The 16111-nt window shown below is 45.0% G+C and overlaps 1 protein-coding gene across 1 annotated transcript in view; it reads left to right on the top strand.

Moving 5' to 3' along the window:
* Positions 1-777: 777 nt before the first annotated feature.
* Positions 778-16111, top strand: part of MMP20 (matrix metallopeptidase 20) — a 33839-nt gene continuing 18505 nt past the window's right edge. Inside the window, exons 1-4 of the mRNA XM_056115166.1 lie at positions 778-909; positions 8347-8594; positions 13425-13573; positions 15732-15857. Coding sequence (XP_055971141.1) covers positions 784-909; positions 8347-8594; positions 13425-13573; positions 15732-15857 — 649 coding nt within the window. The 5' untranslated portion in view covers positions 778-783. The remainder of the gene's footprint in view (positions 910-8346; positions 8595-13424; positions 13574-15731; positions 15858-16111) is intronic.

Here is a 16111-nt window from a genome sequence, read left to right as displayed (position 1 = left end):
AAGCAATATTTAAACTCAGTTTGTCTGATGCCAACGTGTTTTTTCCATCATAATCACTATTTCTCCAAGTTTTCACTAGATCACGAGCCAACCAAATCAAAGTTGGGGCCAGAGGGGAGACAGCTCCAGATACCCAGAGGGTACCTGAGTGGTCCTGCCTCATGTCTTGGCTAATAAGATATATCTCTTGTGTTAACTTATTCTCAAACTTTCTAACACCTAGCTCTCTTTCTACACTAGGTCAGCACAGTATAATAGAATGTTTCCTTGATGATTCAGGATCTAAAGAGTCCCAAAACCATCATTATGAACACATTTGTTACAGTGAAATGTTAAACTCGATGCAGAAGGTAAAGACGGTTGAACTGAGTGTGTAGGAGCCCAGGATTACTGGGAGAACAAATTACATCACATTGTAATCATTTGCTTTTTCTTCAATCAGAACGGAAAAAGGCCCCCAGCGGTTGACCAGATGCTCTGATGAAATTAGGTTCGAATCGCTCCAGTTGGCCCAATTTGTATGAACTTCATTAAAAGGAACTTTCTCTCTCTTTTTTTGAGCCGCTAAGCTGCAGAGAAGGAGGCCTTCCTGCCTCTGCGCATCACGGCCTTACCCCGTCATCAGGGAGAGAAGTGCACTGTATAATTACCTTTCGAGACATGAATCATCCTTGCTCAGAGGGCCCAGACCTGCTTGACTCTATAAAAGCAGTTCAAGGTCGAAGTGCAAACGCGCTGTCAACTGTCCCTGGGCTGCTCTAATTACCCAGCCGCACTGAGGAGATGAAGGTGCTCCCCGCATCTGGCTTTGCTGTCCTCCTTTTTGCGACTCTCAAGTTTTCCACTGCAACCTCTTCCTTACTCGCCGCCGCCCCAAGGACCTCACGGAACAACTATCACCTCGCACAGGTTTGTGAATCTTTCCACTCCCCTTTTCTTCCTCTTGCTCCAAGGAGAATGCTAATGTGGATAAAGAGAATATAAGAAAACTTCTGCTCTATTTTTCACACCAGCTGATATGTGCCTTGAAGGAGTTAAACTTGACAACACAGCCAAAGACTAAGGTCTGGTGCACATCAGCAGCACAAGCTGTGTGACTAAATAAATAAATAAATGAATAACCATCCATCTAGGCCTCTTGCTCCAGTTTGCGGCTACTTGCTAAAATGAAAGCAATACAAAACACAAAAGCCATATCTGAAGAATGGTGTGGGAGGGGAAATAAGGGCAGAAAAATTAAAAACCAAGGTTTAAGACTCACCTGGTAGATTTCCTGTATTCACAATTTAGAAAATGGCTCTTGTATGCAAGGCAAATGTGGTTGAAACCTAAAGTAAGCCAAGTTTAGGGGAGTGTCTACCCACTTCTTATTTGAGTATTTCCTCCACAGTGTATGTCCCAACTACCTTATTTACTTAGACTCTTCGTATTTTGAACTACTGGACCTGATACAAATCATTCATGCTAAAGTTTGTGATTCAGGGGCTGGAGCGATAGTACAGTGGGTAGGACATTTGCCTTGCATGTAGCCAACTCTGGTTCAATCTCCAGAATTCCATATGATCCGCTGAGCACAGCCAGGAGTGATCCCTGAGCTCAGAATTAGGAGTAAGCCCTGAACGTCACCAGGTCTGGCCAAGCCCCCACCACACATACTCCCAATAAATGAACAAAAAAAAAATGTGATTCAATGTATATGTACTTCCAAGTGCATCTTGCATTTAAGAGGAAAGTGACCATCTTTATGTGAGTCTTTCTATCATGGAATTTCCCACTACAGCAAGATGTGTATAGATGGAATGTTTTTCACCAAAGCCACTCTTTCACAGTCTGTCAACATGACAGCACATCTGTGATTTCCAGTCCTGCTTTAGAGTTTTCTCCGTTGCAGCTGCATTGGGAGCTGGTTTTCACAAATGTATTCTCACCAGTTGCTATACAACTCATTCGTTCAGGCTGGTCCCTCCAACACAAACCTTGCACCCACAACCCATGCACATCAGTCATTAAATACTCTGAATGTCAACAGCAGATCAACAGCATGGTAGAGACCAAGTCCAGAACTGTTGAGCTCAACTTCCTTTGACACAGGCCTAGTCTTAGGTGAACAAATTTAAAAATAATATAGAACACTGGGGTCTGTTTTAACCTGTCTTTCACAGGAGTCATTTTGCGTTAGGTCCTTTCTCTCCAAATACCATGTTCCCTCACATAATTCATGCCACTCTGATTCTTCATGAATTCAAAAAGGTGGATTATATTGAGACAAAAATTAATCCAAGGGGACCTATGATTGTGATCCTAGTGCAGATTTTGATAGACTGTGACATTTAGGCCAAAACCAGTCATGCCCATTTACTCACTCAGGATCTATTACTGCCTCTGAACCACCATGGCAGAGTATGGCCTGATATTATTAACAATCGTTCTTTTTTTCCCCCTTTTTTTTGGGGGGGGGTAATACCCAGTGATGCTCAGGGGTTACTCCTGGCTCTGCACTCAGAAATTACTCCTAGCAGTGTTTGGGGGACCATATGGGATGCTGGATTTCAAACCCAGGGCGGACGCATGCAAGGCAAACGCACTACCCACTGTACTATCACTCCCGCCCCATCCTTCTTTTTTCTGTATTTTTGGACCAGCATTGTTCAGGAACTTTCCCACAACTGTGCTTGGGGGTCCCTCATCAGTGCTCACGGGACTATGGTAGGCCAATGATCAAAGCCGACCTCCTACAGGTAAAGCATACAAAGCCTTTTGAGCTATCTCTCCAATTCCTCATCCCCTTCTCCCTGTTCCCCCTCTACTTTTAGAACTTTTATTTATTTTATAAGGGCCACTCCCAGCAATGCTCCACCTGGTTACACCCAGCCTCTCTGGGAAACCACACAAACCTCCAAACTGGATCCCAGTTACTAGAAAGAATTAATGTCATACCTTAGAGTTTATAAGAATAGACATTTTTTATACATTGTCATCTTACAATACAAAAAGAAATGGAAACACAGATATCACTATTTTAAGAACACTCGTTCAACAAGTATTTACTGAATGTTTACTACATGCTGTGTTCCAGGATCTGCTTTAAGTACTGAAGGGACTGAGGGTGTGGCTCAGCTGAGCACATACATGCCTTGCATATATGGGTTTGAACCTAGCACCCAAAATAAATGCATAAGTACTGGAGAAACATCAGTGAATAAAACAGGTAAAGTACCCATCCTTATAGCTTTTCTTTCAGGGGCATGACTGGACACAGAGTGGGTGCTGGGAGGCAGGCCAACTCACCATGGCCCAGGGTTACTTCAAAAGTGATTAAGAGATAGCAAAACATTAACTAGAATGACAGAGAGTGATGGGTTCAACTGAGCAGTCCTTGAAGGCTTCTCAGAAGAGGTGACATTGGCGATGAGCCATGTTCAAGCACCAGACGAGCAATGATCTGGGAATGGCAGGTCAGGAATAGGAATGAGTGAGTGAAGCAGCCCAGGGTAAAGCATGGATGAAAGCATGGGGTTGGAGGAGCTAGTGGTGAGAGCCACAGGAAGAAGGTGTAAGCCCCATGAACCAGTCAGGTCACAACTCTCGGGGAATTGGAACCCAGATTGGGTTTGTACCTGACATGCTGCTTTCTTCTTTCTCATTTTTTTCCTAGAGAGGGACTCTGGGTGCCTGAGCCTAAAACCTCCCAGCAGACAATGTTTCCAAATATCATGTGCCTCTTCAAGAGCCCAGGAACGCAATAATATACACAAGAAAAAAAATGAATGTTTTTTAGTAGATTTGTTTCATCCTTTACATTCTGATTTATCAATTATCATGAAGACTTTTTAAATGACGGAATGACAAAATATTTATTTAGCCTCAATAAAAATTTTAGTTCTACATTTTTCATAAATGATAGCAATACACTTAAGTGAATTGTTAAATTATCTATAAAATAATATAAATTTTCATTACCAGATAATTATTAACTGACAAAAAATACTTTCAAATACAAAAACCATTGAATCAGGTAATTTTTTTAAAAAAATTTTGGGCCACATCCACTGATGGTCAGGGGTTACTCCTGGCTCTACACTCAGGAATTACTCCTGGTTATGCTCAGGGGACTATATGTAATGTCAAAAATGAATTAAACCTGGGTCAGCTGCATGGAGGCCAGACCCAGGATGAGCTGTTTTGTTTCTTTCATAACAACAGTCTTCAGCTGTGCTGGGGTGGAGGGGCCAGGCCACTGTCATTGGCTCAGGGGTCCACCATGCCCAACCCTTGGTACAGACCACCAGAACTACACCTGGTTGGCACTTAGGGGACCATATGTTGGCAGGGACCAAAGCAGGCCTTCACACACTTAGACACTGCTCTACTACACAAGCTCATTCACCACCCCACATGTGCTATTTTTACTTTCATTTTAATTTCTGCACATAAAGATATTTTTTCATTGTTATTATACTTGGGTCCTACTTATTTCCCTATTATGTCTTATGAACATTTTCTCGTTTCATTATTGCTGTTCTGGGGCCACACCTGGTCATGCTCAGGGGTTCCACCTGGCCCTGAGCACTCAGAAATCAGTCCTGACAGTGCTCGAGGGACTGTATAGGATGCCAAGGATCAAACCCAGGTCGGCCGTGTGCAAGACAAATGCCCTACCCACTCTACTATCTCTCTAGTCCAAATATTTTCTTTTTAGGTCAAGACATACCAGCAATAGAGCATATAGGAAGCTCTGAGTCCTGGAAGTGGGAAGAGAACTTGTTTTTGGAGAGGCCCCCTAAGCAGTATCATATTGGGAGCATGGGGACCACTAAAGAAATATTTGACTAATGTGCCCCTGAGCCTTCTCTGCCCAGAAGGGCGAAGTGGTTCTGCTATGCTCTGTGGACCACCAGAGCCCCAACTGGCAACTCTCCGGGGGGCCTCTAGGTCTATACTTATGTATACTATACTATACTCCAGAGACTGGGGACATGGAAACAAATTATTTCATTTTAAAATAAAATAGAATTGGGTAAATTGTAAACTACTATCACTTAACCTTGGGACCCAAACTCTCCCTGCACACTTTCTGCCATTATCTGCCCACCCCTGCCCTCGGTTCTTTGGTGCCCATCATTATGCAATAGGGGGAAATTTATCCTATCAAATACATTTTGAAGTTATAAATATTCCAAGGGCTGGAGTGATAGCACAGCGGTAGGGCATTTGCCTTGTGCACAGCCAGCCTGGCCGAGGCAGGTTTGATTCCTCTGCCCCTCTCGGAGATCCTGGCAAGCTACCAAGAGTATTCAATATGCCAAACACAGTAACAAGAAGTCTCACAATGGAGATGTTACTGGGCCTGCTCGAGCAAATATTCCAAAGTACAAGTCACGGATTTCAAAGTTATCATTTATTTTTAAAGATCGTTCTGGGCCTGTGGGAGATGGTGCAAAGGACTAGGGCTATTCTGTGTGCTCAGGTGCGGGTCCTGAGCAGGGCTGAGTGCAGCAAAGTGTAAATAAAGAAGCAAAGGTTCCGTGGGCACAGCAACCACATCAAACACAGGTGAGCAGTGTGTGTACGAGAATCTCTGCACGGCCACCTAGTCTAAAGGGCTGTGTTTCACGGTAGACTTTTCTGGAAGTGGGATTAATGAGTAAGAAGATCGCTACAGTTCTGGCGTCTGGGTTTGGGTTTTTGCTTTGATGTTTGGGTTCTGGGGGTCTCTCCTCATGTGAAACGGAGTGTCTTGACCCAAGATGGGCCCCTCGCCCTCCACTAGCGTGACCCGCTGCCATGCCCAGATCAGGGCCCAGGTCTTGCAGGTGGGCTAAGGTGGAGCACGGGCCCAAGATCTGCAGCAAGAGGCAGCTGAACCCCAAATAAGGAGGGCCGCGCCTTCACGAGTGGCACGGAGGTTCCTCACACGGGTCCTCGTGGGCCAGGTCTGTGGCTGTGACAGACAGGACAGAAACGTCGGGGAAACGTCCAGAACCGCCCTCCGGTGGGGATTTCGAGTCCCACTTGTCAGTGCGCCCCAGGACGGACCACCGGGCCCTTCAGCCTTCACCCACCAGGGTTTAAGCTGGGGGGCTCGGGGTGAGCTCGGAGGCGCCCTGGCCAGGCGTGGGCCCAACAAAGCTGGGGGAAAGTTCCGTCGCCCCAACAGAACCCAGCCGGGCCCGCTCCGGCGACACCTGCCTGGAATCGATCAAGTTTCAGGATCCGAAACCTGGGGTTTGCCTCCGGGAACCGTCCAGCGAGCGGCAAGCACCACGAGTGGGGAGCGAGTGTAAACGGACAGTGGATCCCGAGAGCTCCCACCCGGCCGACCACCACCCCCTTACGCCGGAGGACACGGAACCAACGCCCCCGTCTTAGGCGAAGCCAGCATCGTACCTTGAGCGAGCATCCACTGATGGACCTAGATGGCTCCCTGCAACTAGGATGCACCGCGCACCTGCCGCGAGCCACGCCCGCCTGCCCCACAGACCACGCCCACCCCAGCCACGCCCTCCCGTCGCGAGCCACGCCCACCTGCCCCACAGACCACGCCCACCCAGCCACGCCCCCCGTCGCGAGCCACGCCCACCTGCCGCAAGCCACGCCCATCTGCTGCAAACCGCTTCGACTGCCGCAAGCCACGCTCACCCGCCGCAAGCCACGCCCGCCCGCCTCGAGTCACGCCCACCCGCCGCGAGTCCAGCCTGCTTGCCGCAAGTACACGCCCACCTGCCGCAAGCCTGGGTCACCTCCGCAAACCACGCCCACCTGAGGAAAACCACGCCCCCGGCCGCAAACCACGCCCACACGCCCTTCGGGTAGCGGGGCCGCGTGGGTCTCCGAAGGGAGAGCGTCTGCAAGTGGTTTCCCTGCGCCCTGTGGTCTTGCTGGATGGAAACAGAAATGTGGGGCGGGGGGCTACTTGACGCACACCCTCTGCGGCAGGTCTCGTTCTCGTGTCCGTGGCTAACGTTTATACTTCATCGAAAGGGACCGCTTGAACCCCATCTGTCTGGCCAGCCCAGCTTCCGAAGCTGCAAGTTTAAGGATGCACCTGTACAGCGGAGAGGGCTGGCCCGGGCTCGATTCCCTGCACCACATATGGTCCCCGGACCCTGCCAGGAGTGATCCCTGAGCACAGCCCCCCCAAAAAATGCTACTGTAAACAAACAGTATACATAGTGTATGTGGAGCACAGAGCTAATATGACAAAACTAATACAATTAAATGCCTTGGATAAAATAGAAATTTTATACTGTGTATACACACACATTATTAGCAGCTTTATTTTCCTGAAATAAGGTGGGTAGGTGAAATTCCTAGGCTAGCAACAGCTCCAAATCTGCATTTATATGACTACCTTTCTTCACCCAGAGTCACAGCAAAGTGTTCTCAAGAATCTGTTGGAGGCTTTAATTATTTATGTTCTGTGGGACACCTGTCACTGTCACTCACTGTACCTGTCTTCCTGTTGTTCATCGATTTGCTCAAGCGGGCCCAGTAGCTTCTCCATTGTGATACTTGTTACTGTGTTTGGCATATCAAATATGTCACGGGTAGCTTGCCAGGCTTTGCCATGCGGGCGAGATACTCTCAGTAGCTTGCCAGGCTCTCCAAGAGGGGCTGAGGAATTGAACTAGGGTGGACCATGTCGGCCGCGTGCAAGGCAAACGCCTTACCCGCTGTGCTATCGCTCCAGTCATAGTCTGTAAAAGTTCATTTCATTTGTTTCAAGGTCAAAGAATCTGTTCTAGAAGACCTGCCCCTCAAAAACACTCAACCCTGCAAATGAATACATCTCATTAGATGCTTTACCAGTAAATCGAATTTCTCTACTTCTTCTGTTTTGTAAAAGATGACAAGATGAAATTTAAGGCCTCAGAGACTTAAAAAAAAAAACATACTGATGTTCATTTTATAGTGAAAATGTGATTCTAATAACTGCTTCTCAAAGAAATCGGGCATTCTTTGATTTGCAAATGATTGTTTTCTCATTATTGTATTTTTTGTCTCTTGTTCCAGTGACATGAATGATCCATGGGGGGAAAGGCTCACATCATTTTCCCCCCAGTCTTTAGTCCTCTTAGAATGACAACATACTGTAAAAGTAAAATACTAGTGATTAAAATTTTTATCTTTTAAAAAATCTAACATCCCTACCACCCAAAGAGAAACAGTATTATAATTTGACACATATCTGGCTAAGTTTTATCTCTGGAAATACATCTATATTTTTTTCAAAAATGGGAATATACACATCAATTTTAGCATATCAAAGGTATCTTCCCTGTTTTCCCTGAATATGGTTTTCCCTAGAGACTGCCATTGACATGTCAGCCTGCCTCTCCATTTTAGGCATATCTTGACAAGTATTACACAAAGGAAGGTGGACATCAGGTTGGTGAGCTGGTAGCAAGACGAGGCAACTCCATGGTCAAGAAGATTAAGGAACTACAAACGTTCTTCAACCTCCAAGTCACTGGAAAATTAGACAAGTCCACAATGGATGTGATCAAGAGGCCTCGCTGTGGAGTTCCTGATGTGGCGAATTATCGCCTCTTCCCAGGTGAACCCAAATGGAAAAAAAATACTTTGACATACAGGTAATGAGATAGTCTTTCCAGATTCAGAGAGAAAATTCTCTCTCTCCTTTTTCTCTTAAAAGCATCTCCCTTCTGATCGCAATAAAAAGCACAACCCAGGACAACAATAAGAAAAGAATATGAACTTAAGGCCAACTTCTATGCAATGACAATTGAAAAATTCACTAGAAAATCTGTTTAATATTATTAAAATCACTAGCTATCTTTGACATTACAATTTAACCAGTTAATTACAACACATATATCTTTAAATAAAAATAATGTAGGATTGATAATCTATAGTACAAACTTTTTTTTTCAATTTTTTAAAATGTTGTTTGGTTTTTGAGTCACACCCAGCAGTGCTCAGGACTTACTCCTGGCACTGCACTCAGGAATTACTCCTGGAGATGTTCAGGAGACCATATGGCATTCTGGGGATTGAACCTGAGTGGGTCACGTTCAAGGCAAGTGCTCTACCCTCTGTACTATATATAGCTCCAGGCTCCAGCAAGTTGGTTTATTTTAATATCTATCAGAAATATTAAAAAAGATTCATCTTTTCATTAATTCAAGAAATCAGTCATTGATGATTTGGTAAGTGCCTAGTAAAAGGAATTTAATTCTGGAGATAACAGTGGATATATTACCATCCCTGACCATAGTCCTTGGAGAGAGACACACAAGCTAACAGCCATTTACAGTTTTGTGTGAGAAGTGTGAAACTAGGGATAGAAGCAGAAACTTTTGGGAACTTGAGGAGGAACTTCCTGCTTGTTTGGAGATCAGGAAGTGATATCTGAGCCTGATTTAAAGCCAAAGTAAGGGCTGTATCCCCAGTTTCCCCAAACCCCTACTCTCTCCCCTGCCTACACTTTAGCTACTCTTTCTGGTCTCTGCCTGCCCCAAATGGAAAAAAGGTTCTGAACAAAGAGGGAGGTCCAATAAGAATCTCCACCCAACTCACAGAAGTTTTCTGGGGACTCACCTCAGAATTGTCCCCAGGAGCCCAAGGCTAGTCCAGGCCCCTGCAAAATGTGTGCAGTCAGAGAAGCAGGTCAAGGAGGAGAAAGGCCCCAAATTCGGGTGAAGAGGTGACCTTAAGACAGCTAGAACTTGCAGCTAAGGACTCTGAAATTGTGTCAGGGAGCTATCCAGGCCAAGATTAGCCTTCACTGTTTGGATGCACACATCTGCTGGGCATTAGTCTGGGAAAGGCTGCACAATGAATAGCGCAAGCAGGGTTTACTGGCATTGTTCCTACCAGAGCACAGGAGTCATCTGGGAATTATCTGAAATTCTGAGCCATTTGTTAAGTACCTTAAAAATTTTGTAAATTGGTCACTAGATAGTCATTACTAAAAATTAAATGACCGGGCCAGAGAGATAACACGACAGTAAGGCCCTTTGCATTGCACATGTCTCACCCTGTGTCGATCCCCAGCACATGGTATCTTGAAATTGGCCAAAGTTAGAGTATTTACAATGTGGAAGTCGAATATGCTACAAATGAAAGGTTTTTAGAGATGGACCAATTGTTAAACTAGACCAGCACACTTGTGTGAGTCCTAGTGCTCAAAAGAGGGCTAACCGCCAGGGACAGCCAGCGCCTGAGTTAACGGCTATGACCATAAGTCCATAAGGAGGCGCTCAAACACCATTATTTGTCCCCGTAAGCAAAAGAATTGCACAAAAAGCATTTGGAAAAGAAACACCCACCAGGAACAGGGCACAAACAATCCTGAGATAATTAAGAGTTGTATAGGAAAGTTTTGTATAAACCCATAGACGTTTTTCTAATTTTTTTGGACTATATCATAGAATTTTAATCTGCAACCATGCATTACAAAGACAAGATGGAATTGATCAAGTTCATTTGGAACTTGGCGAACTATAATACTCTTGTGATAAATATTTGAGGGAAGTCCCCAATTCTCCCTCAGAATTCTTGTACTTCTGATTCACTCTTGCTCTTGAACAATTCTCCTCTCCCCCCTCATGTAATAAAAACAACAGCCCTAAGATTACCTCACTGCACACTCTCTCTCTAGCAGCTGAATCTCAGAACAACTTCTAACATCATCCAAATAATTATATATACATACATGTATATAGCTTGCTGTTTCTATACATAAGCTTTGAAGTTGGATAGACCTGGGTCAGAGAGCCTGGCAAGCTACCGAGAGTATTCGATATGCCAGTAACACCAAAGTCTCCAATGGAGACGTTACTGGGCCCGCTCGAGCAAATCCAGAACAATCATAAAATATAGATGTTCATTTGTGCCTAAGTGTTGCTGTGATGAGTCCTTGGCATGCCACATTCAAAGCACTTCAGGAAATGGCTAGAGAAATAGTTCAATAGGCTAAGGTGCATGCTTGGTACCAGAGGCTGGGGTTCAATCCCAGTGCATCATGGTCCCCATAGTACAAGGGTGACATGCCCAAGCACCAAGCAAGGAATGGGTATCCCTGGTCATCACCAGGTGCGACCCAAAAACCAAGCAGACAAATGAAAATAATAAAAGTCCTTCAGACAGTATCTTGCACTCAGTATGTACACAAAGCATGTAAATATTACTATTGTTTTATCAACCCTGAGATAGGAGATGAGAACTCTTCTCAATGTTCTTCTCCAGTACCATCTTCTGCCCATGGTATCACCACCTACACAGTGAACTTAGACCAGTTGTGTGAGGGGACTTCAAGGTATTTTTTCTAGAGTCATGGTTCATCTCAGATACACATGCTGTGGACATATTATGAAAGCACTAAAGGGGCCCTTAAGGATTCTTCTTGGGCCAGAGAGATAGCAAAGGAACTGAAGTATTTGTTCTGCATGCGGCTGACCTTGGAATAATCCTAGCCTTGCGTGGGCCTCCCAAGCACCCTCTGAGCACAGAGCCAAAAGTGGCCTCTAAACACTGGAAAGTGTGGCCCCAAAACCCAAAAAATAGTGAGGGTTTGTTCCCCCTTCAGCACTGCAACTCTGACATGCCTCCATCCCTGAATAGAAGACCTGTCCCTCCCCAGTGCCAAGGGCTAACGTTGATCCTCCTTTCTGGTGGACATGGCTGTTTCCTTCAGGGCTTCTAGGATCACTGCCCTTTGTTTATGGTTAATATGGTCAATATGGCATCACTTGTGTCAAGTTAATTTATTTGTTTAAATGCATATTTCAGGTTCATACCTGTATATTTAGTGGTGAGCTGGTTCCAGAGCGGAGACTATCCGAATAAGGTCTAAGGACAGCCCCTATCATGAGTTTGTTTATTTGTCAGGTATGGACTAAGGACATACTGTGTGCAAGATCTGGGAACTGGAGGCAGTAGGCTGGTCCCTGCTCTGAGAGGCCTCCCGCAGAGCTAGCTCCTCGCCGGCATGGACTCTCATGCTAGTGCTCAGGCAACAGCATCCCTGCTCCCTTCCTCTACGTGCCCCTGAGGTCCCAAACAGCCGAGCCTGGACATACCAATTGTCTCTAGCCACTATTTGTCAAAAAAAAATTAAACTCTTTTGCCTTCAGATATCTTTGTCACATCAAGATTCGATGTAGGACTCAAGCCTTTCTCGATCAAAGTGAGCACGCTTAAAAGTCAGAGCTTCCTAGTCAAAAGGAGAGGAACAGGTACAGAACGATCTCTCACCTAGAAGGATATAAAGAAACAGGTAGAGGTGCAACAAACACCCAAAGACAGTTGGAAGCTTACAACCGTAGGAGAGCGGGAAACAAGACAAGTTGGTCAGTGGACACTGGGACAGTGGATGCGGGAAGCCAGCACTCTGCTGGGGTGCCTATGCATGAAATGCTACCATTAACAGTACTGTAAACCACAGCGCCTAACATTTAAAAAATAAAAAGTGAAATTAGAACTTGCACTTTGAGAAATACATTATTTTATCACACAACACCTGGAATAGCCCCAGGGTCCCCAGCACTGCCTAGTGTGGATCTTACTTTAAAAAATAAATAAAAGAATAAATACATTTTAAAAACAGCATTCTTCCACAGCTCCGGGGAAAGCCTGACAGCCTTTAAATACAAATTTGTAAAACCTCAAAACTTCGTGTATTTACATTTCACAGTGGAAAGTTTTCAGTCTATTTTTTAGAGGGAAAGATATTCCTCAACTAAAACTACTTTAGGAAAACACAACTTCCTGTTACTTGTATACTTTAAAACTAGTGACAATGGAGGCAGAGTGATAGATCAGTGGGTAAGGCTTTGACTTGTATGTGACCAACCCAGGTTCCATCCCTGGGACCACATGTGGTCTTGGAGTCTGCTGGGAGTGATCCCTGAGTATCACCAGGAGTGCTGAGCCAGGAGTAACCCCTGAGCATAGCCAGGAGTGGTCCAAAATCAAACCAAAAATGTAGTGATAATAATAAGACTCAACTCTTTTACTTCTTCCCTACAGATTTTTTGTTTAATATGTTTAGGTCATTTTTCAAATATAACAACAAAATAAAAAATTCTGGTGGGGGTGAAGGACAGAACTAAGTATAGTGGATAAGGCACTTGCCTTGCATGCAGCCAGCCTGGGTTAGATCCCCTACACCCCATTTGGTCCGTTGATCACTCAGAGGAGTGATACCAACTCCATAGCCAGGATTACACCCTGAGCATTTCCAGGGGTGACTCCATACCCCTTCCCCACCAGCCTACGAGTAAAGAAGAATTATTGTCTTGGAGGGGGAAAATTCTATTATAACTGTAATATAACCTAAATCTATTCTAAATTGTAGATTTATATCCAATATTCAGATTCTTTTACTGCCGCAATACAATAGTTCTTACTTTCCTGCAGAGAATTTGCCAAAAGGCAATGTGTTGCTTTTGTTTTCCCAGAATAGCCAAGTACACATCCTCCATGACACCTGCTGAAGTGGACAAGGCTGTGGAGATGGCCCTACAGGCGTGGAGCAGCGCCGTGCCCCTGAGCTTCGTCAGGGTCAACTCGGGAGAAGCAGATATCATGATATCATTCGAAACTGGAGGTACTGTGGTATTTATTGGATTTTGTCCATGAATCCAGAAGAGAAAATGTTTAGTATTTTTCTTCAACAATGAATTTTTTTCTTTGGCTTTGGGGGCGGGGGGGGGGGTGCATGGCAGGTAGTTCTACACTCAGAAATTACTCCTAGAAGTGCTTGGGGGTGGGGGGGGTTAGATATCGAACCTCGAACCTGGGATGGCTACATGCAAGGCAAACGCCCTGTCCACTGTCCTATCACTCCGGTCACCAACGAGAATTTGATCCACATTATTAGCACAACTCTCCTTTACCTGGTGGTATGATATTCAGAGACCAAGATCATAACCAGGTCATAATCTTTAGCTGGCTTTAAAGAGTCCCCCAGATTCACATATCCTTCTTCTCAGCTGTCTAATGGACCCAGCGGATCATATCCAGCTCCTGCTGGGTTCCTGCTGCCCTGGCAAGAGATTGCCAAGAAGTGCCACCCGGTGGGCTCTGCACTAAGCCTTTGGAGATGGTCCCCAGAACGTCCTTAGCGTTCAGTGTGCCAGTGAGAAGCTGAGTAACAGAGCTACCGTCATAGCCCTGATTTGCTCTTACCCCTTCTCTACTCTATTTGTAATGCACTGCCTGTAAAATATAGCCAATAGAGCAGAAGCATGCAGATCTTGGGCCAGAGAAATAGTGAAAGAATTAAGGCACTCCTGTTGCAGGCAGCTGGCCCTGGGTTGATCCCTAGTCCCACATGGTCCGCTGAGCACCACTTGCAGGGATCCCTGGGCACAGCACCTGGATGTGACCTACACATCCTGCCTCCCCAAAATGTCAAATTTTGGTTTTGGTGTTTGAGCCACATCTAGTGGTAGTCAGGGCTCATTTCTGGCTCTGTTCTCAGGGATCTCTCCTTGTGGTTCAGAGGACCATACACAGGGTGGGAGAATGAACTAGGGTCAGTTACATGCCAGGCAAGTGCTTTAAGCCCTATACAATCTGTCTGGCCCTAAAATAATGTAAATTTTTGAATGATAGGCTTACAGATATCTTTATGACTCGTGACTCTTATACATACACACACTCATATGTGTATATGAGTTACACACACTCATATGTGTATATGAGTGTATACATACACACACACAGAAATTAGAGAATAAGATTTTTTTTGCACGTCCCTTAAATTACAATAACAAACCTCACTTCGTGTTCCTGGAGCAGGCAAAGGCCATTGGGCTACACTAGCACACGACAGAGAAGAATGGAGGCATTACTGGCACCTGCTCAAGCAAAACAATGAACAACGGGACGACAGTGCTACAGTGACAGTGCTGCAGTTCTTAAATTGTAATGAATTATGCTGTAGCAACAGAAAGCACATACATGTTCATTATTTTATGAATCTTATAGCTGACTCATAAGCCACACTCCACCAACACATTACATCCCAATCAGTGGATGAGACTGTTATCAAATGAGCACCAGTTCCTTCTCTTTTTGTAGCCTAAGACATAGTCAACAATATGTGTCAATTAATAGACATCATATTAAGAATAATCGCAAAGGGGATTTGGAGAGATAGTTCAGCAAGTAGGTCGCTTGCCTTGCACATAGCCAACCCAGGTTTGAGCCCCACATCCCCTTTGGTCCCTGAACATCACTCAGAGTAACTCCTAGCCATGCACAGTATAGCCCCAAAACAAAACAAAATAATAGTACCAAAATAACTTTTATTTTTAATACTTAATATCTGTTGTGTTGGAGCGATAGCACAGCAGGTAGGGCATTTGCCTTGCAAGTGGCCAACATGGCCGACCCGAGTTTGATTCCTCTGCCCCTCTCAGAGAGCCCGGCAAGCTACCAAGAGTATCTTGCCCACACGGCAAAGCCTGGCAAACTACCCGTGACATATTCAATATGCCAAACACAGTAACAATTGTCACAATGGAGATGTTACTGGGCCCGCTCGAGCAAATCGATGAACAACAGGAGGACAGTGACAGTGAATATCCCTTAAATACTGATAACCATTTTAATTTTAATTCAAGATTATTCATATTTGTATGATTCTGTAATTTCAAAGAAATTTTAAGAAATAAAACTATCTGAGTAGTTATGTACTGTCAGGTACACTCAAACTTTTCTAGAAGAACTTAATCCTTGGCATTTTCCAACTCTTTTAGATCACGGGGATTCCTACCCATTTGATGGGCCTCGAGGGACTCTGGCCCATGCCTTTGCACCTGGAGAAGGCCTGGGAGGAGATACACATTTCGACAATGCTGAGAAGTGGACGATGGGAACGAATGGTATATATGCACAATTCACCATAACCCGGAAACTCTTGTACCTTCTTCTGGGCCTCCCTCATGGAAGCTTCAGGTCCAACATCCCAAGCCACCCTTTAATTAGGGAGGCTGGCTAGGACAAACAAGTAAGCTCAAACTCCAAAAGGGAACACGTTAGGGAAAGAGCTACCCTCAGTTTTTCTGTCACTTGACTATTTCTTGTTTCTACTGTGTGGCCTCAAGGAGCCACAATCTCCTCCTCAATACACAGCTCT

Source organism: Sorex fumeus, unplaced genomic scaffold (assembly GCF_029834395.1).
Source record: "Sorex fumeus unplaced genomic scaffold, SorFum_2.1 ptg000028l, whole genome shotgun sequence".
Lineage (NCBI taxonomy): Eukaryota > Metazoa > Chordata > Mammalia > Eulipotyphla > Soricidae > Sorex > Sorex fumeus.
The sequence above is the reverse complement of the archived record's forward strand: the minus strand, read 5'-3'. Positions and strand labels throughout refer to the sequence as shown.